This window comes from Corvus moneduloides, chromosome 18 (genome assembly GCF_009650955.1).
Source record: "Corvus moneduloides isolate bCorMon1 chromosome 18, bCorMon1.pri, whole genome shotgun sequence".
Lineage (NCBI taxonomy): Eukaryota > Metazoa > Chordata > Aves > Passeriformes > Corvidae > Corvus > Corvus moneduloides.
Window position 1 is genome coordinate 13,764,269 of NC_045493.1, and position 23,641 is coordinate 13,787,909.

Here is a 23,641-nt window from a genome sequence, read left to right on the forward strand (position 1 = left end):
GTGAGAAATTCTGCTACACCCTCAGAATGTAATTAACATATGATTTTTCAGGCTGTATTTAATCTATAAATATGAAATCTGCATCTGGGAAACAGCATGCTCATTTGCATGTGATAACCAAAGCAGAAGCACAAACAGCCCTTCTCAAGAGCTGCATGAAGGGAAAAAAGGGAAAACAACCCAAAGTGTGGTGAGCTGAGCCCTCAGGACTGTGTGCAGTCGTCAGAGGAGGCAGCACTCATCAATCAAGGGCAGTCAGCTCTGGGCTCATTTATCACAGGGGCTCCTGCTCTGCCACAGGGAGCCCGGCCATGAAGGCTAAAAGGTTGGGGCAACAACTGCAGGGAATTTCATCATCATAAATTGCGACGGGATTTATGTTTTAAATTTCATCCAGTCTTATGTTCCAGGCCTATAAATATTCAATGAGTCTTGTAAGTCCTTGTAAGGAAAATATGAGACCCATGCAAGCAGTTTTGGGTATAATTATCTTTCCAGCAACTTCACTCAAATGATTTTATAGGTAAGAATAATCCTTTTGTTGTCCTGCAGCCCTAATTATAGTATTTATCTTCCCCTTCAAAGCCCCACTCCTACCCAAGCAGCTTTTTAAGCAAAGCACACCTCGATGAGATGCAGATACAGCTCCAAAAATAGCACTTGTTCTGTTTGCAGGAAAAAACCTACATTGTGCATTTACCCCACGGCTACTTCTGTATTTCAGGACCTTGAAATGTACTGTTAATTAATCCAATTACATGCATTTTATTTTGCAATTAACTCTGCCCTTGAATCCATGGGAACTGAATGGAAGCAGTGGACCTGTGGGTACCACGATGCTGTTCCCTTTCTTTGCACAATCAATCACCCCAGAACTGGAGACAATTTGGTGGCGTGTGACAAAACCCAGCCACGTGCAATGAGAGCTTTCTGAGTTAGGATTTCATTTTAATTAGCCCTAAAGCACACATATCCCAATTTTCAGAGTTACTGTCTACATTCTCCTTCAGACCTAGCCAGCATCTGCCCTAAGAACACTGATGCTGGGTAAGTTTTCCCATTTTTTGGGGTGCTGGCCATTTCCAGAACCCCAGCACTCCAGCCTGGCAGCAGGCAGTTGCTATAACCATATCAGGACTTAAAATTGTAAAAGAAAAATGTTAAAGTGTATATTGAAAGATTTTCAAGTATCTGTGCCTCTCCTGCAAATCATTTCCCAATCAATTTAGCCTGTGTGTTAACCAACCCAAACACCTGCAAATGCTACCTTTAGGTTTACTGAATGCACAAGCACTTCAGTCTTCTTCTCCAACATATTTTCTCCTGTCTACGGGCTCATAACTTGTTCTGTCCCTCTCTCCCCTCAGTCTTTTTAATCTTTAGGTCAGGAGTCATTCTCCATGAAAATAAAGAAACAGTTTTGTCGGAGGAGATGGGTGCTTCCATGTGGAATTCAGTCATTTAATGCCTCAGTGGGATCTGAGCGGTTTTTTTTCATTAAGTTGTCCAAAGTAATTTCATCACTCCAGAATTTATTTCACTTTCACCCTCCTCTGTCTGGTCGGTCCCAGCCCAGTTCCTTTAATGTTTGAAACTTCAACCTCATGTCAGAGCAGGTCCCTTACAGCCTTGTACCTGTCCCAGTGTTCCTCAGTGCCTTTAATTCTGCCTGACACAGACAAAGGAAAACCTTGATCTTCCAGGGCCTTAATTGCATTGGGAATTTTAGAGGAAAGCAGCTACTTATTAAAATAAAAAGTCTCACAGTCACCAATAGAAGAGCAAACTGTATAAAAACCAGGATTCCTAATTTTTAAAGAAACAATCTACATTTTTTAAAGGGGTGGATAATGATCTGCAATTTAATTCTCTCTAAATGAAGCACATTTTCATCAAGTAATTATTCTGTGTCATTCCTATGACATCTATTTTAGGTATCAAATATTGAGGGCACTTGAAGTCTCACATCCTTTCCAAGAAATGTAGGCCAGCATTTGTTTTGTCCAGTGCCTAAAAAAATTACTCTAGAAATTCATTTCCCCCAGAGCATTGCCATCCAGCTAATTTAAAACATTTGTTTGAAATTAAACAATACATTTTAATTAAACCAGCAGAGAACATCTGGTTACTGAGAAATCACAGTTGTGGACACCTGACCTGGAAGAGCATTAACCCCCTGCAGCACCCTTTAACCCTTCCTGCTCCAGAACAAGTGCTGGCGCCCCTTTTATGATATTTTAATGTGCTTCTTACATGCAATTCCCATTCCTGTGTGCTTCACATCTGCTTAAGACACAAGTCCAGCCACAAGTATAACCTTGCCAGATAGAGGTCACTTATTTCATTTGCCTGATTCAATCAAGTTTCATCATTCATTGAAACTAAATGCCCTTCTACTGCTTCAAAAATTAATCCCTGCCATTGAAAAGCCACACTGTTATTTTAGTGGTTATTTTACAGAGGTGAACCGAGTTACCAAAGCTTTAATTTAACTTGAGCAATACATCAACAGCTCATATCCCTGAGTGTCGCCTTTGCCATCCCTTACAGCTCTTAGCTTCTTCCCAAGTTTTTTTTGCTTTTGATAGGTTTAGGTAAGTAAGAATTCACCTGAAATCACATTAAAAAGTTGCATAAATTCCTGCTTGTACAAATATTCACACCTTGCACTGCACACCTGGCCCAGCTAACACGGCTGGGCTGCCCATACCCAGGATCTCCAGCAGCTCACACTGTGTGAGGTGGTTTGAACTGAGGCTCTCTTGGCCCTGTGCTATTTCACACAGGCTGCACCACAAGTCAGGCAACAAAGCTGCATCCTTTTCTGCATGACAGCATAGCAGAGTAAGAGGCAATGGACAAATTTAATAACCACTTTCTGGAATAGGAGAACATCAGTATTACATGTTCTGAATATTCATCATCTTCTAATACCACTTCACTCTCTTTTTCATCTCAGTATGACCCTAGAAATGATTCTGTTCTGAACAGGTTTAAAGCCTTTCTCAGAGCCTGTAGCTCAGTCTCTTGTTTGTATTTAGTCTCTTACTGATTACATCTCTTATCCTGCAGCCTTGGGAGGTGCTCCAAGGTGTCCCTGGAGCATTGTCTGGTTACCTGCTGCATCCTCAACCCTTTTTAGTCACTGTGCTGTAGCTAAACAAGAGAACTTCTCCATCCCTTCCACACTCAAAACACTTGTTCCTGCACGGCCTCAGTGGGAACAAAACACCAGGATGTGCTCAGGTTTGCAGAGGGAAGGCTCCCAGCCAGCAGGGCTCAGGCACCGCTGTCCCACACCGCAGCCCCTCCTGCCCTTTCTCCTGCTGCTGCCAGGCTGCCGTTCTGCCAGGAGGCAGTGACCTGCCCAGCCCAGCTCTGGGCTGCCCTTTGCACAGGAGCACCCAGAACAGATTCATTGCCACCTCCCTGAAGCGTCACTCGGGATCGCCTGCTGTGAAACCATCCCTGCTCCACCACAGCTGCCACACAAACAAATGATGTGTGTGCAAGGAGTGCCATTAATGTGTCTTGATAGGGGAAGGTTTCTGGGAAGACAGAAATTTAATCATGGGAGGCAAAAAATAATGAAAGCCTGGAGATGAAGCTGGCACTTCTGTGATGCTCTTTCAGAAGCTGTCACGTAAAATAGATGCTGTTCTCCCCCTCCTCGTGGTGCCTGTAAATGCACAGCTCCCTCCTCCCATCTATTTTTGGTAAGGCCAAAAGTGCCCCAGAGCAGCACAATTATCCCTGTCAGAAATGCCAGGAGAGTTTACGGCTGAGGTGGGCGTCTGCCCCGGCAGGAGGATCAGCTGCACCCTCGTGTGTGGTGGGGAGGCTTTCAAAGCAGGTTGTGCACAGTTTTCAGGGGAAGGTTGGGGAATCTGGCTGTACTGGTGGGAGAGATTTGTGCAGCAGCTCTGCTTCAGAAAATTAGAGAAAATAAGTCAGATTATTCCTCAAGGCATTAACTTCAAGCCATTAAGGACTGAGTAAGAGAAACTTACTTTAAATAAAACCTCGTTGCTTCACCTCTTGGGAGGGAGGAAAATAGAGAGCCCCTTAAGATAAATGCAATAATGAGGATGTGCTGCTGATGCTTTCCCTGATTTTCCTTTTGTTTATTTTCAGTTTTGCCTGGAACACAGGCCAGGGCTAGAACTGCTCTGCCCACTAATCAGAAATAAGTGAGGTCTTGCTTAAAAAGAGAAAAATCAAATGTTGCTATGGCAGTGTTAAAATTAAATTACAGTAAGGTTTATGTGTGACTGAGTATCCATATACACAAGAGGTGAAAACTACCTTTTCATGTGTCAACTGGAAGTATCTTGTCAAGAAATGCAAAGAAAAGCAAACATTATTAACAATAAAAAGCCTTGCAAAGACATTTTGGAAGGACTCTAATGGCTTAGGCCTGGAGCTCAGATGTGGGAAGTGCAGAATGCCAGAGAGATGCCAGGCTACAAACAGCCTTCGTGTGTGTCTGCTCTGAGGCACCAGGGCCTGATTTTCACTGGAGTTCCCCTCTCCCACTGGGGTTGTTAAGAATATTGGCTGTGTGTTGCACCTTGGAAATCACCTTTGTGCCGTAACACCGGGCACTCGACTCTCAATGCTGCTTAAAAACTGAGGATTGAAATGTTCCAGCTCTTCAGTTCCCCAGCATTTTTCAGGCCAAATTCAGAGAAATCCAGGTTTTGCAGGAAAGAGTGACAAGTACGTTGTCGTTTGTTTGTGACAACACTCAGCCTGTAACCCCAGAGCACAAAGCTCCACCCCTGGCCTTGGACACACGGAGCTCCTCCCCGGAGTGGGGATAACTCTGCGCTGATACAAAACCCACAAGTCCCCTTTGCGGAGGAAGCAGATTAACACCCTGAGCCACCAAATAATTTCCATTGTGTCTTATATGCAACTGCACGAGCAAAATGTTTTGCTGCATATTACGCTCCATTATTTTGGAATACAATAGTTCCCTTGGCATTAGTGCCAAATGAATGGTGAGTTCATTCCGTCTGAAAGACTAAACAAACACACGCTGACAATGAGGATAAATCAGATTGCTGCAGCACTTGCAAGTAGCTGGTAGAAATAATATTTTCATCAAATAACTCAGCTGCAACTGCCATGAACTACTGGGAAGGTTAAGGCTGTGGCTCAGTATTCTACTGAGAAAATACAGAATTATTCCAAACACGCCGTTCCATTGCTACTGCTTGACTCAGATTAAAAGCAGAGCATGCAAAGATGAGTTTCCAGCCCTAACACCAAACTGAAGCCACCAAAAAACCCCAAGGTTAAAGAAACAGTCTCAAAGACTCAAAGTCATCCAGCAAGATAATGCAATGCTAGAGAAAAGCAACTACTGCCAAACTGGCGTGGTTTAGCCCAAAATAAAGATTAGAGGAGGGGTATTATTTTAATTTACTCCAAAATGAGGACTAAAGCCACATGTATGCTTTGGGAAGAGGGATGAGTGCCTGTGTGCCCACAACAGTGTGCTGTCCCTCCTCTGTGTCCCGGGAAGCCTCTGCAGGTGTTGCTCACCTGGGAGCTCACCAGGCTCAGCTGCAGAGCGGGGCCATCGCGGCTCACGAGGCTTCAACAAACCCGGCACCTGCTCCCGAGTCATGGTGTTCGTGCTGAAATGCGACAAGAATTCCTCTGCCACGTGAATAATTAAAATAATTGTCACCCAGGGAAAAGCTCCGTGGAATACTACTCTGTGTTGACATTGATGGGAAGCGGTATTTCAACAGGAGCAGACTTTTGTCACATAAACCTCTGCTTTCCAGTAAATGTTTCATTGACTCCTACATAAAGATCACGAATGACTGCAAGCCTGGTTTGTGCTGCAGCCAGTGAAATGTTCTTTTTTCTCTTCCACACCAAATATTTAAATCTATTAACATAACAAATTGCCTTTGGAGGCTGGGAGCACAGGCTGTGTTCCTTATTAGCCCTTTCCTAGGCAACCTAAATTGAAGTAAACTAACATGTGGATTGTAAATTCCCTTACAAAAAAATTCATAAAATATTCGTTTTAATTCTCCACCTCTATTATTCCCACCAGAAAAAGTTAATTTGAACAGCTGCAAATGAAGCCTTTTGAGTCCAGCTTTACTTATTTAAAAGAAAAAAAAAAAACACCAAACTCTCCCAAAGGGTTTAAACAGAATATTTATCATAATATATTCCACATAACAAAGCATTTTCTGCTACATTGAATATTCATTTCTGTAAGGAAAAGCTTGAGAAAAACCAGCAAACCAACCACTCAGCAAGTCAAGGCTTTAGGAGTGGAAAAAGGCAGCCCCAGGTCCCCCCTGCTCGGGAGTGACCACCCAGCACCACCAAAAAATCAAATCATTAACAACAACCTTTACAAGGCAGCTGCTATCAACAACTCCTTTCCAAAGAGCTGCCCCAGCCTCCTGACTAATTGCAATCAATGCATCATCACACAGGGCCCAGGTATGAACGTGCTCTGCACTGAGGGGCAAACACAGCCTAAACAGCCAAATTATTACACCACTCCCCCAATACACAGCCAAAAAATTTATGGTCACTGCAATTTTTCAGCAGAGGCACATTTTGAAGGAGGACCAGGCCATGGAGAAATTGGGATAGAAAAGAGTTTTGGCTGCTTTGGTTCAGCAGCTCTGGTGTGCCACAGAAGGAGATTTATGCTGCTGCAAAGGGCTGCACTAGAGGCTGGAGGAGTCCAAGCACCCCCAGCTCGTGGGTGCTGCAGTAGCCAGGAGCTTCTCCTGCAGTCCCAAAAATACACACATGGCAATAACAAGCTTTTGTTAATGCTTCTACCACAGAAAATAATAAATAATCAAGTATTTACTATTCCCACCACCACAATCAGCTCTTTCTGTCTCATACTTACAGTGGCTGTCCCAAAAGTCTGGAAGCATGGTTCCCTTTGCTCTGGGCCAAGGTTTCCTCACCTCTGTGGCTCCTGCTTGAGACCTCCTGGCTTAATTGCCACAGGAGTCCAGAGTCTGATTCCTCCACCACAGTCTTTACCCAGGGATGGTCCCACAAGGCAGATTTTCCCCCAAAGCATAAAATTACTGTAAAATTACAGCTGATTGTTTGTAAATTGTTGAGCTCTAGAGTTTTCTGCAGTTTACTCTTTGCTTTCCACTCCAAGTAAGTACTGACCTTCCCTCAGGTGTTTCGGCTTTGGCTGATGAAGGGCAAGGACAAACGTACAGACAGGTGAAACCTTGTACCTGATTGCACACAGGTGCTGAGGGCTGGCTCTGGTACTCCAACGAGCTGATTATGTGTTCATGGAAAGCACGTGTGGGGGCAGAGCAGGAGCCCCACCTGGAGACACAAATCCCTCCTGATGATGTCAGCCAAAGAAATGCTGCAAGCACCAGCACAGCCCCAGGAGTGTGGGGAGATGTTGTAAAGCTGCTCAAATGCAGCCAGGAGGTGTGTGCAGGGGAGCCCTTCTGCCTTTGCACCCGAAGCACTGTGAGCACTGTTGTCGTGAGGAGGCAGGATGGAAATCCCAAAAAAAACTCCCACCTAACCTGGGACGAATTGCAGTGTGTTAATTCTCTGAACTCCACTGCGTAAAACTCTCTTCTTCAACATCCACGCTGCTCACTAGAGAGTCTGAACTGCCGAGCCAAAGTCTTGCCCTGGAGCAATTTGCAAGCCCCACCTGGAGGAAAGCTCCCTGGCAACTCTGACACATTCTGCAATGCCAGGAAAGCAGCAGTCCCTGAGTCACTGGAGAGTCTCTGTTCCATCAGTCCCTCCTCAGACCACAGCGTTTGGAACATTACAAACAAAACAAAAAACCAATTCGTGAGACTGATCTGTTGCATTTATGAAAACACTGAAAGGTGAGGGAGACAGTGCTAGTAAATAGGTCCTTATATATCCTGTCTTCTGCACTCTCCACACTGGTTGTAAAGCTGGAGGCTCTTCTCTTTGCTCAAGACTTAGTTGCCCTGAGTATTTACTGCCTATTATCTATTACCCAAAAATGATGTGTTTCAAGCTACTTGTTCTCTTTTTCTGGTTTGGTTTGTTTGTTTTTTTTTTTTTTTTTTTTTTTTTTTTTGAGGGGAGAAGGGGAAGAGAGAGGGAATCCTCAGATCAGCAAGTCAAATAATTCACAGTTCTCCCCTTTGATAGAAAACGAATCAATTTCCCCACCTCCCCACACCGTTGTTGCTGCAGTATCTGTATGAGCCAGGCATTGGCAAGGAGACGGGGGGAAAACGACAGGACATTGTACGAGAATTTAATGAAGTGGCTCCAAATATTGTATCAAAATAAATGAAGTGAATAATGCAGGAGCTCATTCTAGGTCCTTTCTATGACAATAACTATTGTGTGAGCAGCACATCCGAGGAGATGGGATGGCTGAGTGAATACAAAGGTGCCACTCCGGCACATTACAGAGCAGGAAACAATGGGCAGCCTCAATTGCTATATTTAATTTCAGTAATTCGTTGAGGCCAGACACTCAGGAAGAAAAGAACAGGTGGTAAAAGGGGAGGAGGAGGAATTATCAGCCCTTCTGATCTCACTTAACGATTTGCCTCTGCTTAGGGTGGAGGAGAGGGGGCTGGTCACAGCCCTGCACCGTGGAACTCCTGAGCAGCCCAGGGTGAGTCCCCGGTGCCAGCCGGGGAGGGACACACCGGCCTGGCACTGCCACTCACCCCTCTCGGCCTTTCCTCAGCAATATCCGCAGCAGCCCGTGTCCATCTGCCCCGGGGCTGCCCCTCCGGGCTGCGCCTCCTGCTCGGGGCCGGGGGCAGCCGCACTGACCCGGGCCGGGCCCAGCAGAGCCCTGGGAGCGGGGCACGGACGGGCCCTGCCCGCTCTGGCGATGCCGATGTGGCTCTGATGGATGCCCCGGTGGAGCAGGGGCACGGACGGGCCCTGCCCGCTCTGGCGATGCCGATGTGGCTGTGGTGGATGCCCCGGTGGAGCAGGGCACGGACGGGCTCTGCCCGCTCTGGCGATGCCGATGTGGCTGTGATGGATGCCCCGAGGGCACAGGGGCACGGACGGGCCCTGCCCGCTCTGGCTCTGCCCGCTCTGGCGATGCCGATGTGGCTGTGATGGATGCCCCGAGGGCACAGGGGCACGGACGGGCCCTGCCCGCTCTGGCTCTGCCCGCTCTGGCGATGCCGATGTGGCTGTGATGGATGCCCCGAGGGCACAGGGGCACGGACGGGCCCTGCCCGCTCTGGCTCTGCCCGCTCTGGCGATGCCGATGTGGCTGTGATGGATGCCCCGAGGGCACAGGGGCACGGACGGGCTCTGCCCGCTCTGGCGATGCCGATGTGGCTGTGGTGGATGCCCCGGTGGAGCAGGGGCACGGACGGGCTCTGCCCGCTCTGGCTATGCCGATGTGGCTGTGATGGATGCCCCGAGGGCGCAGGGGCACAGACGGGCTCTGCCCGCTCTGGCGATGCCGATGTGGCTGTGATGGATGCCCCGGTGGAGCGGGGCACGGACGGGCCCTGCCCGCTCTGGCGATGCCGATGTGGCTGTGATGGATGCCCCGGTGGAGCAGGGCACGGACGGGCTCTGCCCGCTCTGGCGATGCCGATGTGGCTGTGATGGATGCCCCGGTGGAGCAGGGGCACGGACGGGCTCTGCCCGCTCTGGCTCTGCCCGCTCTGGCGATGCCGATGTGGCTGTGGTGGATGCCCCGGTGGAGCAGGGGCACGGACGGGCTCTGCCCGCTCTGGCTATGCCGATGTGGCTCTGATGGATGCCCCGAGGGCGCAGGGGAGCGCTCCCCTGGTGACACAGGGACCCCCGTGCGACACGGAGCGGAGCGGGCACCAGGCACGGACGGGCTCCCGCAGGACTGCCCTGCCAGCAGCTGGGACACGCTCGCTGCTCCCTGAACCTTTTGAGCTCCTCTCTGTGCGTGAAGAGCACTCTCACCAGGAGCGGCACTGCCTTTCTGGGGACAGCGCTGAACACTCAGAACACGCACGGTGCTGTCCCAGCTCTCCTTCAAGCTTCCTTTAGCCCTGTCCCTGCGCCCCGAAACGTGAGAGGGCTCCCAGCTGCCCTTGTTTGGGTCACCGTCTGCAGAGGCCACTGTCACCCACAGGAGCGCCGGCTGTGACAGCCAGGAGCAGTGACAACAGAAATCCAGGTGGGGAACCAGCAGCAAAAACCAGCAGAGCTCTTACGTTGCTTGTAAATGCTCCATGTGCCTCTGCTCTAATTTTGTCTAATTCTCTGTTCCCCAGGTCTGGCGGGGAGAAAACAAATGGTTGGCACTTCCCCACTCCCTCCAGCTCTGCCACCCACAGCTCCGAGGCATCCTTCCCTCCTCAGAGACACATCCAGCACCCATCGTGCTGTCCATCAAGCCTCTCCTAACCCAACTGCAATTCCCTGACAGCTTTACTTGCAAATTCCCTCTCGGCACAGCTCATGCTAAGAACCTTAATATTCCTGCAGATTCAGAAAGGGGATTTCCAACAAGCATTAGGAAAATTAAACTTCTCAAGAGCTGTCTCAATCTGACAAGCTATTTCTGGCTCTTTAAAGTACAGTTAAGTGAAAATACTAAAATGGGGAATGGGGGAGCTGTAGTAAGCAAGCAATGAATTAGAGCCAGAAACGGGGACAGGCGACTCTGGATGTACCTAAGGCACCCATATATGTCTATACATCCACAGAAACACTTGAGTATGTATTGCTTAAGGCTTCCTGCTGCCTTGGAATAGAAAATCATCATCTCCCACCCCTTGCCTCCATCCAAAGCCACAGCAGCTGATGACACTAATGAGCATGAGGGGCATTTCCCCATGAGATTTGTGCTATGCATGACCCAGAGCTCCCTTAGGCAGCAACTTCCCACCCAGGACCTGGACTCTGGCGACAGGAGACAGGGAGGGCACAGCCCAGGCCCTCCCCAGGCTGGGCCGGGTGCATCACAAAGCCCAGAGACTTGTGTGTCCTGCAGTTCCCTTCCCAACAGGGCAGGCTCCAAAGTGCCCCCAAGTCCCAGCTCAGCCATCCCTGTCCCCTTGTGCTCCTTTCTCCCCCCTCTGCTGCTTTCCCTTTTTCCATCCCCTTCAGAGCTCCCAAGCCTACACCCCAAAGGGAGGAGAGGCTGTTTATAGCCCAGGTCACTGCAGGGGAGGGTGAGAAGCTGAACCAGGTTTTCAAGATGTAAGGGTGTGACTCTGAAGGAGGAGATGATGTTATTTTCTTTAGGAGCATCAGACTGGCAAAATGTAGCTGTTTGCAAATTTTTCAGTACTCTGGCCTGACTCTTGCTCTAAAACCTGGAAATTTCCCCTGGTTTAAGGCCTGATTTGGGTAATGATGCTCAGCTTGTCTGTCTGTCCTCCCTCTCCACTCCTGCTTTGCAGCAATCATCCCGAGCAGCCTCACAAATCACATGACAATTGAGTTAAAAGAGCACCCCCTGCAATTAAAGTCCCTCCTCATGGGTGCAGTGGGAGTGGGGGACACCAGCTCTGCAGAAGATGAGGGGACAAAACAATTAGCAGAAATTATTAAAACCCCATGGCTCTTCAGGGGCTGGGGTGATTGTGCAAGGACTGTGCAGTGAGATGAAAAAATCCTTCTGAGCTTGCATTTGCAGCCTGCCAAAAATGCCTCTCCACCTGCATGAGCTGCTCTTGCAAAGACACGTTACTGAGTGCTGTACTCAAGTCAAGGCTGCGTAGAGAGCTTGGCACAGAGCAAGCCCTGATCAATAGATGGGATTTTTCACTATTGCAAACTATTTTGCAGGCTGATACCACTTATTTAAGGGAGAAACACGAGGGAATGCTTTGACCTTGGTATCCTAAGGGGCAGAACAGGAGGGAATGCCAAATGCAAAAAGCAGAGCTATTGATTAGGCCTCAGAGAGGGGACTGATGGGAGAAAGCTGTAAAAAGTTATTAATGGCCAAGAGGAGTACAGTGATTGAGGGGTTTGGCTTGATGACAACAGGGTAGAAAATCTGTGTCCGCAGTCATCAGACAAAGGATTTGCTGAAGAAATAGGAAGGCATGAGGTACAACTGTACTGGTGGTGAGTTCTTCAAGGATACAGATCATCCTGGGCTGGGCACATCCAGGGTGTGCTGACCGAAGCAGTGCTCAGGGAGAGTGAAGGACAGCCTTCTTTCTTCTGTCCTTATTTCTCCTCCTCTCTGCTCATCTGCGCTTACTGAGCTCAGGAAAATGCTGAAAATGGGACTCAGTCATCTTTGCAGTCTCATATCATCAGGGCTGAGTGGTGAAGCTCCTTGAATTGGTTTTTATGTCATTAGTGTATTAACTGACTGTAGGAAATGCTAATTTAATTACTAGAAACACAGGCCTGAACATGAGTAAGCACAGTCCCTGTTACACTTCAAAGCTGCAGCGTTCTGGTGCTGGGGACACCAACCTGGGCACTGCCAGGTGCCACAGAGTTCTGCTACCCAGCCAGGGTCAGCTCAGCAGGGACCAGAGCTGGAGCAGGGGCTGTGGCTGCAGGAGGGAGCACAACAAGAGGCCTCATCTGCACCCACAGCAGCAAGGAGCCAGCGAGTTCGGGGCTGGTGCAAACCAACGTGACTCGGGGCATTCGTGTCCCTGCAGGCTCTCCCCGCTGCTCTGAGGAGATGGTGGCAGGAACCTGTCGCTGTAATCCACCAGCCACCGTCGCAGTGTGATGGGGGTTTCCTAATGAGCATTGGCAGTACACACAAACAGAGCAGCACTGCTGCTTCTCCAGCCATTAATATTACATTCGTGGGCTGCCTCATTTGCTGTTCCTCACAGAGCTGGAGCAGGGAGCCTGCATAATGAAGGATTTGTTGACAGAGGTCTTCCTATCCCATCAGCAAAAAGGTAGAAAATGATCCTGTTTCAGGCACGCTTGCTTGACTCGTGTGACCTTGGCCCTTCTGATGCTCCTGAGGATGGAACAGGACCAGGTGCTCTGCTCTCCTCAGGCCATTAGCGCTGCCAGTTCTGAACTTCACACACTTAAAGCTTTCACCAAGAAGCCCAACAGCACATCACTGATTTCACAGGGAAGGAACGTTATTTATGCATGAGGAAGGTGATGGGTGTTGGAAGCCAAACAACCGTTCAGAAAGGTGCTTAAGCATATGGCTGGGGTAGGTGCACAAGCAGGGCCCACCTGGGAGTTTTCAAACAGAAATGAACTGGAAGCAGAACGAAAATTCTGTCTCCTCAGCACTTTGCAGGTGATATCCTGACTTGGTTTAGAGCTCTCTTGTCCTCAGGGGACAGCTCAAGCTGCAGCCAGACACGGCAGTGAGGAATGGCTCGTGCTGTGTGGGGAGCTCAGGCTGGCACTGTCCTGCAGAACACACCTCTCCTCCTCCTTACAGGTCCCTCACCCTGGGAATGTCTGATGGGGACGGCTGGCAGTAGGACAGCTCCGATTTTTGGTGGCAGGCATTGTACTGCTGGCAGTAAGATGTGTGGCTGCACTGCTCCAAGGCTGTGCAGGGATGGGCTCTGGTACCACAATAAACATGTAGAAATATGTGACAGAGTTCCTGGGCTTTCAGGACTAAATGAATTAATCTCTGGGAGGTTTTTTAAATGCTTGAGGCATTTTCTAAACGCACCACTCGGCAGTGATAGCTCCTTCCCTGAGCTAATTCCTCAGTGATGTTTGCTGGACTTCGATCAATACAAGCGTGAGTCCAGCCAGCACTCCCTCCTCAGTAACACATGTGAAAGGCTCTTCCAAGCTGTGGTACACGAGTCCTTTAGCTCTCACTAAGGAGCTTCCACAGCAGAACAGCCCTCAGGCCACAGGAGACTGAGAACTGGCAGTCTTGGAGAAACTGAACATACAGAGAGCTGAACTAAAGTGTCTCCAGTGTGCTCATTTCATTTACATCCCATTCATTATGGAAACGAGGTGTGAAAGTAGTTTCTGGAGCTACTTGGTGCAGGCTGCACACAGATTTAATACCTATTCTGGTTTTTCAAGTCACTTACCTCCAGAGAAGCCTTGTTTCAAACCAATTATTTAGCTGCATTGCTGAGACTTTGAATTCACTGGTGTATTAATGCAGCTGGGTCTAAACCACCATATATTTAAGACTGCTGAAGGGGAAGCTTTTAAGATGAAGGAAGAGAGTAAAGAACCACCTTACCTGATTTATAGGACCATCAAGTTTCTACTCCTGATTGTATTCATGCATGAAGTCTCTAAAAAGAACCAAACTGTATCACGTAAGTTTTCTTTTTTTTTTAAACATGCCTCTATCAGTCTACTCACAGGAAGAAAGACTCAAACATGAAAATAAGAGGCAACTGCAAAGAAGAAAACAATAAGGTAATTAATAACTCTCACAGGAGACTGCTTGCTGTCAGCAGGGCTCTTTATCAGGTACAAGAGATTGCCAACTGGAGCCACAGCTGGAAAACACTGTGTGTATGCACATCTAAACACCATCACTGCTTTAATGGTGGGGAATAGAATTTAGGCCCCTCGTTTGCCAGTTGGGATCTCAGCTGATTGCCTGAAGCACAAATTTCCTCCCCTGGGATGCTCCAAGGTGCAGGTGGTTTTGCTTGGAAGTGTGGGCCCATAAAGGGAATGTACACAAACAGCCCCTCCCAACAGATACATACATGCAAAAACCTCTACAGGAAGTTGATTTATTCTGCTATTAGCAGATTAATTAAGAGTGTTCACTTGCATACAGATGGCCACAACTCCCTCTCAGGATCCTGCACAGTGGGGTTTTGCCATAGATTTGCAGTGACTCTGGGCAAATCACTGCACCCTGGGGTTCCCCACGTCAGTAAGGAACACACCCTGCTCAGAGCTCTGTGGGATCCATGGGAGAAGAGCACTCTAAACACTGTGCATTATTTATAGCACTGCCCTAGGGATAATAGCAAGTTCCAGCTGCAGGGGACACAGGGACCTCTGAGCAAGCAGACAGGCACAGATCTGTGTGTCAGGATCCCCAGCGCTGGAGCTGGCAGCTGTGTGTCCTCGGAGAACATTCCTGTGGTTTGTGCCACCAGAGCAACTTGCTGTTAGTTCCTCCTGTTCCCCAGAGGCAGCTGATGCAGGAATCTGGATTTTCCAGGGCAGCCCGTGGGCAGAGCAGTTGGGACAGGCTGCTCCCAGCATGGCTTGGACCTGCTCCTCCCAAGGAGGGAGATGGGCCATGCAGTGCCGCGTTGGAAAGGCAACCTTGCACTCACACCTCTGCTCTGCTGGGCTCCAGAGAGACCTGGGCACTCTCAGCCCGACTGCCTCACTGCACACATCACGTAGTGATGTGCAAAAAGCACCCAAAATAGCCCCAGAGTTGGAGGCAAGGCTGGGCTGGAAGGCGGCTGGACCTGCGCGGAGGCTGCCACGCTTTGCTGCAGCACCAAGGCTGCTTCCCTCACCTGAGAGCTCACCCAGAGCTTGTCTGGACCCTGCACTGTCCTGTCCTCAGGGCTGCACCTCGTCCTGCACTGTGCTGCTGCTGCTGCACCTCGTCCTGCACTGGGTCATCCAAGCCTTGAGCACAGGTGCTGAAAGAAACCAAAGACCATCTCATCTCCAAAGTATTGGGCACATTTGCTCTATTTACTCACTCTCCTAAAACTGCCTTAAAAGGTGTTTAGCCAAATGTGGATCTTCCCAAGAGAAGAAAACCAGAGCTCAAACCCAGAAACTCACATTTTTGGGCTTTCAGGCTAGAAATACAGCATGTGGATTTATCTGCAAATAGTTTCAACTCTTGGAAGGGTGACTTGGTTGCACGGACATTTGTAGCATAACACATTGTTGGAGCTGTGTGTTCTGCCCCACCACTGCACAGTGTAAAACTCCGTGAGGGGATTGTGCCATGAGCGTTCCTGGATTCATCAAAGGACACAGCTCCGTATTGCTGCCAGGCTCTTGCAGGGTAAACCTTCTGACAGTGAAAGGAAAGAGGCATTCAGAGTAGGAAAAAAGATGAAGCCACTAAAATGCAAATTTTATTCACAGTTGGCATGTTTATAAATATATATATTACATTCTTACAATCTACAGTACATTCTAAATATAGAGGGATTCAATCTAAGTGTTTGTGGGAGGGCGGGCGTGTATTAAACTGAGCAACCTAGATTCAAGGATGGAAGACTTAACAAAAAGGGGGCAAGGACTTACTCCAGAAAATAAAGGAAAACTTGAAATATTTGTATATATAAAATCCATTACCTGGATTTTAGTTAGTGCTTTGGCACTTTATCACTGGCCATTGGAGACTGCTGTTGGACCTCACAGGAAATGTCATGGTTTGAGGGCTGGAGGGCACGTCAGGTTGGAAGGGTAATCACTGAAATCCTACCATATGTACATCCTTATCAGAAGAAAACAAAAGATTATCATCACCCCTGGGAGAAACCAATGTTATCTGCTGAGTCTGGCTTTGCAGGGTTCAATGTTGGATGTGCAGCTCTCCCCTGTGACCTCCCAGTGCCCTCTAAACGTGCTGGGCAGGGGGCTAAAGAGGGGGGAAGCACAAGAAACTGAACAACCCTACCTCCCCTAGGGGAGGGGATGCACAAAGAGGCAGCTGCTGGTGGTGTCCCGTTCAGCACAAGTGGCCCTGAGCCCAGGGACAGTGGCCAGCTTTGGGAAATGACAGCATGGACAGCCAGGACAGTGTGGTACCAGCAGGGCTGTGCTCGGCAGGAGCCAAGGAGGAGTGAGTGTGCACGGGAGGGGAGGGAAGGAACCACAGCTTCCAAGGCTGCCTGATCCTGGTGAGTGCCCTCAGGATACCAGATGGGGGTCCAGGGAAATGGCTGGGAATACAAATTCAAAACAGGACAGTCAAATAAAGTGGGCTTTTAAAAATAGCTCATTCTCTCAAACTTTCCAAAACAGACCTTCCTTAATACGAGTGATGTTCTGAGTATAGATTATATCCTCTCCTATTTTACAAATTAAGAAATACCGAAAATTGGCTGGCAAAGTTTATTACCTTGGCATCTACTTAAAAAGAGTTTCAGTTTGAACTGTATATGTGTATCCATTGTCAGTGCTTGGGAGGCAAACATGCTGGTTTGTAAACAGCCCAGTTATCCTCTATCCCCTCCAGATTCTTTGGAAACTCATGACTCCTCAGCTCTGGGAGCTGCTTCGTTCACACTGTTGGTTTTTGTCAGCTTTAAATTAATGTTCCTGGATGAATATTCTCTGCACGTGGCTCAAACGACATGCTCCCTTCATGGATCTATTTATTCTGAGACCAATCTTTTGCTTTTAACCAAAGCTTGCAATATTGAACAGTAGAGCTGTGTGAGCTTTGTAATATCCAAACTGCACTGGAGTTTGTTATATTTATTGATTTCCTGGGAAAGCTCAGAGAATGAGACCGTATTATTTTTCTAAGTTCTTTTTTCATCTTACCGTGTATCAAAAAACCACACACATCTCTCACTTCCATCTCTGAGCACAGAGAAGACTTGAATTTTAAGAGCTGTCCAGGATCTCTGCTCTCCCAGCTGCTTTTGGGCGGCTTCTTGGGGCTCCACTGAGTTATTATCCACCAGCTGATTCTTGTTAGAATACAACATTTTGCCCCACTACCCAAAATTAAAGGCAGAAGGTGAATGAAAAACAAACAAACAAACAAACCAAACAAAAAAAGTCTTTCGTGTCTCATTACGCATTCTCGTGTAATCTCTCCATATAGTTTTTAAGTTCTTTGCACTCCCCCAGGTCCATATCCTGGCAGACCCATTTAATGTCATCCTCATTACTCATCAAGATTGAGTTGACAGTTGGACACCCATCATCAGAGGAGATGGTGGTGAAGGTGGTGAATTTAACCCGTTTCCTCTTAGAGGTAGGAGAGGTGGTTGGTTCACTTTTCTGTTCTTTCCCTTCAGTGAATGTGGACTCAGGAGACCTGAAAGATTGTCCATTGATATTTTTGGTGGCAGTTGTGCTGAGGAGGTATTTGCTCTCCTCATAGTCCACTCCTCTGTCGATGGCTGTGATACGTTCATCTTGTTGGGATGAGAAATTTATGTGATTCTCCAGGAGTTCTGTCCTGTTGCTCAGCCCAACCCAGTCATGAGAGTGGCTCATGCCCTCCTGCTCTTCGAAGGGAACTTGTTTGTTTCTGTACTTCAAAGCAAAGGTGACACAGTTGATGAGGAACACCAGGATCGCCAGGCAGAAGACCCCCAGCAGAGCATACATCCCGATCTCCAGGTCACTGAGGCCCCGGGGTGTTTGCACCAGGTCGTTCTCCTCCGAGTCTCCGTTGTCTCTTGGCAGATCCACCTGTGCAGGGAAGCTCGTGAAGTCTATGGGCAGGTTCTGGCTGTCATCATCCAGGAGGCTCTCTCTGTCTTCTTTCCTGCTCAGAATAGACCTGTGCGTGGTGGTGCCCCTGCCCTGCTCGTGGCCCATGGAGGAGCTGTAGTACTGCCCATCCCCTCTTTCCTGCCAGGTGTTTTTCTGGCGCCGGTCACTGGCGTGGTTTTCCAGGTGGACACCAACACCCCTGTGCTTGCTGTCACTGATGTTTGGGTTGGCATCACTCTGCCCAAACTTCACTTTAATGCTGCCACTCCCAACAGCCAGGATGCTCTTCCTTTTGGATTTCTGGCACGATTCACTGATCACCATCTCCACCTTCACCAGGGTCCCCTGGCCCTCGGTCTCAGCAGCAATCACAGGCCACCTGAACTTGGGGTCATGGTGGATGGAGACCACCTTCTCATCCAGCGAGGTGGCTGACAGGGAGAAGTCTTTGGAGTCATAAATATCCAGGGGCATGACAGATCCATCACTGAACTGGATCCAGCAGCTGATGGCTGCCTCCTGTAATACGTAAGACAAATATGCACACACTCAGAATGATCACTGAGGGAAATGTGCTCCGTTCTGGTCTATTCCCTCCTCCTCACAAGATCCATGTACCATTAGTAATCAGAAAAGAAATAAATAGGAAGAGCAGTGAAATTAGTATCTTGCCAAGATGTGAAGAGAAATACTAGTCTAAAACACTCGTTGATAATAACATTTGTTTCCACAAAGGTGCTTAAAGGAGCTGTATCCCCTGGGCTCTGCAGAATCCACTTCAGCACCATAATTAATTGCATGTCAGGAAGCATTACCAGTGACTGAGATCATTTACTGTTGTATATTTAAATAAAAAACCCCAATGTTATTTCTAAACTACTTAAAAGACAAAGTCTCCTCTTATTACACAAAACACACGTTGAAAGACAGCTAATATAGCAAACAGGCCCATACATGACTCCATACCATCACTCCTTGGTTTCTGTCTCTCAAATTAAATTAGCAGATTGTGTAAGCAGAGGAAACCCATCAGTTGCTTCTTTAGGAAATGGCCAGGGTAATTTTTACGCTTGTTAGCAATTAAAAGCAAGACAATAATAAAGTTTAATCTTGTGTCACAGCAATGCAGATTGTGTACTCCAGTGTGCGTGGAGGCTTTCTCTGAATGCAAATGAATCCGACCTGGGTACCAATTCTGGAACAAATGTGCCTAATGGTGCAGCCTTCCTGGGATCCTTGACTTCTGGCTTCTAACTTGAAACATTTTAAAGTATTTTTAAATTTCAGAAAACATGTCCTCACCCATTTCTGAAAATCAGGCTCTCTAAGGACTCTCAAATGGCTACTGAAAATTGTTGTGCTATCTGACAAAATCTTTGTATTCCTACATTGATCATTTGCAGACAAAATTCAGGTTGCTCTCCTGCAATCTCATTCCTGCTTCTGATGGTCTGACTCGCCCTGGTTTGGTGGGCATATCTGCACCTTAGTAGACACTGGAGAATCCCCACCAGACAGACTCCTGGCTCCATCAGTGGATTCTCTACTGTCTGAAATGGGCTTTTGGTCAGAGTTGGGATCACCTTGCTCTGACAGTCTGCCAGACAGACAGACATCCAGCCAACAAATTAACTTGTGAAAACCATGAATATAAAAGTCCTGTTTCTTTAAATAAGCAGTTTTCCATACAGACAGTATTTACATTCTAACTCCACATATGTATAGAGAACAAATACATATGATTACCCTTTAAATTGTTCCTAGCACAAAGTCATTCACCTGCTCAGAGCATGGAGAATAAGCTTCCAGTCTTTTGGGATTGTATCGTGCATAATCTACTGGCCTGATTCCGAAATCCTCAGAGCCACGGAGCTCCCCCTGCTTCAATGGGAGATTTGCCTCTGTCTCTATTTCAGGACAGAGCCCTAAGACTTTGCTGACACTGTCATAAATCCCGGCTTTGTGTTTATTAATCTTTGGATGTTTCTTGAAGGCTGCATAGAATTTGTGTCATCAGCTCTCATCCTCCCACTGTGTTGCTTAAAGCTGCATAATCATTTAATCATTTTGCATTGCTTTGCTTATAGGGACTGTGCTCTGAAAATCATGTCCTGAGCAACAGAGGGACCCAGCTGCCTTCCAAACCAGAGTCAGCCCTTCCAGAGAGGAGGGCACACAACTCCCTCTCTGGTTTAGTGTGGATCCAGTGCTGCCCTGACTGCACCCCTGTATCCAGGGAAGGACCTGTCCAGACTCCATTTCTGGGAACTGAAATGCCAGAGCAGTGGGACTGACTGCCATCAACGCCTGCTCCTGGGCTGGACTCAGGGCACCCTGTGTAACTCCCCATGTCAGCAGTGGATTAGCTCACTGGCCTTCCCTCAACCTGCCTGGCATCGATTCCTGGGCTCCTGGAACACTATGGGAGCCTGATTTTTATCACCCCATAAAGACAGCAGCTCTGCATTATTTCTCATCCTGCATCCCAAGGATAAGACTCTGTGATGAATTAGAGCACCTCAACAGTTGGCCAGACTTCAAATGTGCATGCCATGATCATTTACCTTTAAAGCTCAGAACATGCTTAAGTGTTAAGAGCCCCGTGCATCCTTGATGAAAGTCCCAGACTGATGGATTTGGGTTGGAAAAGAAGTTTAAATTTCAAATGTATACAGAAGCACAAGGACAAATACCAAGCAGGGACTGATGAGGACATGGCAAAGTCCAAAAGCCCTTGGTAACTGTTGGTTCCTAATAAAGGAACTAAGAGTAATAAGGGGGAAAAAATGGTTTATGAAATCATGAATCAGGAAATGAGTCAGTGATGCTGATTCACATTCTAGTAATGAATCAGAATGAAAGGGATGTTCCCTGACTTCTTAAAGTGCTCACAGGAAGTAACTAAAGGAAGAAGAGTTGGGCACAACACAGATCACTTTCTCACGTAAAGATGGAATTAAAGGGTTGATTTGGATATCTGTGGTGAGAGGTTGAACACGGCACGATGTCCTGGAATGTGGTAGGTGCTGGATGGGACAGAAAAGGGGGGTGTGGGTGTGTGCAAGGGGACTGCTGGTGCTCAATTGTGACACATCACTGAGTTGCCTGTGTTATTTATGGGATCAGCCATGACAGGAGGGGTGTTTGGTGCCTGGGGCTGTTTAAACACAGTGCCCTTTTTGTGAGATCTTTGTTTTTCTGTTTAGGGCCCTTGGTGGCCTTCGGGGAAGTCCCATAAGCAGAAGTTTCATTAGCACACTATTAGTAAAAATCTGCTTGGTTGCAGCAGCTGGAAATGTCAGCTGCAATGACTCAGAGCAGGGTCCTTCCCACAGCCCAGCACCAGTACCTGCTTTGGGGACTGGAGCAGCTCTTGTGCTACAGCTGTAGCAAAGATGGCCCTGTTGCTTCCCGGGCTGAGCTGCAGAGAGAGGGACAGTCCTGTCACCAGCTGCACTCCCAGGTCAGTTATTGTCACCTTTTCGTCCAGGACTGTCACTGTCTTCTCAGCCAAGATGGCATCTGAAAGCGGGGACAGTATCTGAGAAGAAAAACTGAAGTTAGCAACAGCCATTCTGTACATAAAATACCACACAGAACTGTGCTGACAAGGGATGTTTATGGTCATGGGAAGAATTTCACACAGCAGACACTATTAAAATATGATTAAAAAGGGCTACTCATATTCTGTAACTCTTCTGCAATCATAGGGGCCTTGTAACACCTTTCACCTATGCAACTGTAATCAGATGTGCCACTCACCTCTGCAATGTGCCACTCACCTCTGCAATGTGCCAACTACATCTGCTTCAGGTGTAGTAACAAGCTGTAAATGTAATCTTCATGTGAAATTTAAGTATTTTATTAATCCTCATGTTTTGAGGTACCATAAATAAAATGCAGTCTGTAAATTTATCTAAAGTCCATTGAATAAACTGTATTTATTTCTATCCTATGGAAAGAAAGGGTAATGTATTGCTACAATAACCTCTCATGGTACTGAATACAAAATTGACAGAGAAAATTTGTTTTGGTTAAGAAAATACACACAGAGGTCAGTGCAGTGATACATGACATCCAAAGACGCTCATTAGCAAGCGAGTTGAATTTAATGATCCATACAGGGTACAGAGCATTTTTAAAGCAGCTTATAAGAGGTGTTCTTTAAAGACAACTTGCTCTCAGCTTTTTACCCTTGGATTTTTCTTTGCACAGTTTTGTGTGCACTGGTTGGAGCATTGTAAGTTCCAGAGCTTTAGAAAGGCATTCAGAAAATCTTTACAGATTTTGCAGGAAGAATCCAATTTCTGCAGCCTTGACAACCTCGGTATCGACAGGTGTGCTGGTTGTTTCTGCTTTGACACTTTGGGATGATAAGCATGTTTGGAGAGAGAGATTTTTTTTCCCTGTTCTAATGTTTGTTAACATGTTTTCTACTTCAGTATCACTGAAACAATCTCTCTCTCCCCATCTCCTTTTCCTTTTAATTAATATTATATTCCAGTCTCACTTCCTTAACCAGCTCTAGTTAATTTTCACTTTACCCTTTGCTCTGTCAGTGTAGGCTGGGAGAAGACTGAGCTGTTCCACCAGCTGCATGCCTTGTGATAACCCTTATCCTGGCTCCAGCTTCAAAAGCAGCCTTAGACAAAAATAATCAGAAAAAGCCTCCCAATATACAGGTTGGATAAAATTAAATAAAACTGTGATCTACTATACTTTGGGGCACAAGATAAGGAGAGAAAACTATCTCCTCCATGTCTTCTAGCTCTTGCTGCAATTCTTTTGCATTCAAAAATCGTTGGCTCCAGGTTTTGTTGTTAATGCTGGATCACCCCATGCCCAGGGAGGAACAGAACACATCAGTGATTTCCTTACCTGAATCGTGGTCATTCCAAGCTCCAGCCCAACCAGAACCTGCCCGTCCTGCAGCCTGGCGATCCTCGGCTCCTCCACCTGCATGAAGTCCCTGACGAGGTCGGTGATGTCCAGCTGCCAGTCGGAGCCCAGCAGGAAGCTCAGCGGGGCCCCAGGCTCCGGGGCCTCAGCCACGAACTGCGTGAGCACCCTGACCATGGCGTGCTGGTACTGCAGGGTGCAGCCCCTGCCCCTGCGCTCATCCTCATCCTCGTCGTCGCTGTCCCTGGCCGGCCTGCCGGGACAACAGCAGGGAGAAGTGAAACTGTGTTGGGAGAGCCTGGAACAGGAGAGCTGCTGCTGACCTAAGTCTGCAGCCTGGTTGTGGGACCAAGCTGCTTCCTTCAGGTTCTCCCACTTTTATCCTGTTTCCCTTGTTCGTAACTCCAGGACAGCA

The 23,641-nt window shown here is 47.6% G+C and overlaps 1 protein-coding gene across 1 annotated transcript in view; it reads right to left on the reverse strand.

Annotated features, from left to right (window-relative positions):
* Positions 1-15,979: 15,979 nt before the first annotated feature.
* The window catches only part of TMEM132D (transmembrane protein 132D), a 210,060-nt gene continuing 202,398 nt past the window's right edge, over positions 15,980-23,641 (reverse strand). Inside the window, exons 7-9 of the mRNA XM_032128095.1 lie at positions 23,206-23,479; positions 21,677-21,868; positions 15,980-18,846 (exon numbers count right to left, since the gene is read on the reverse strand). Coding sequence (XP_031983986.1) covers positions 17,677-18,846; positions 21,677-21,868; positions 23,206-23,479 — 1,636 coding nt within the window. The 3' untranslated portion in view covers positions 15,980-17,676. The remainder of the gene's footprint in view (positions 18,847-21,676; positions 21,869-23,205; positions 23,480-23,641) is intronic.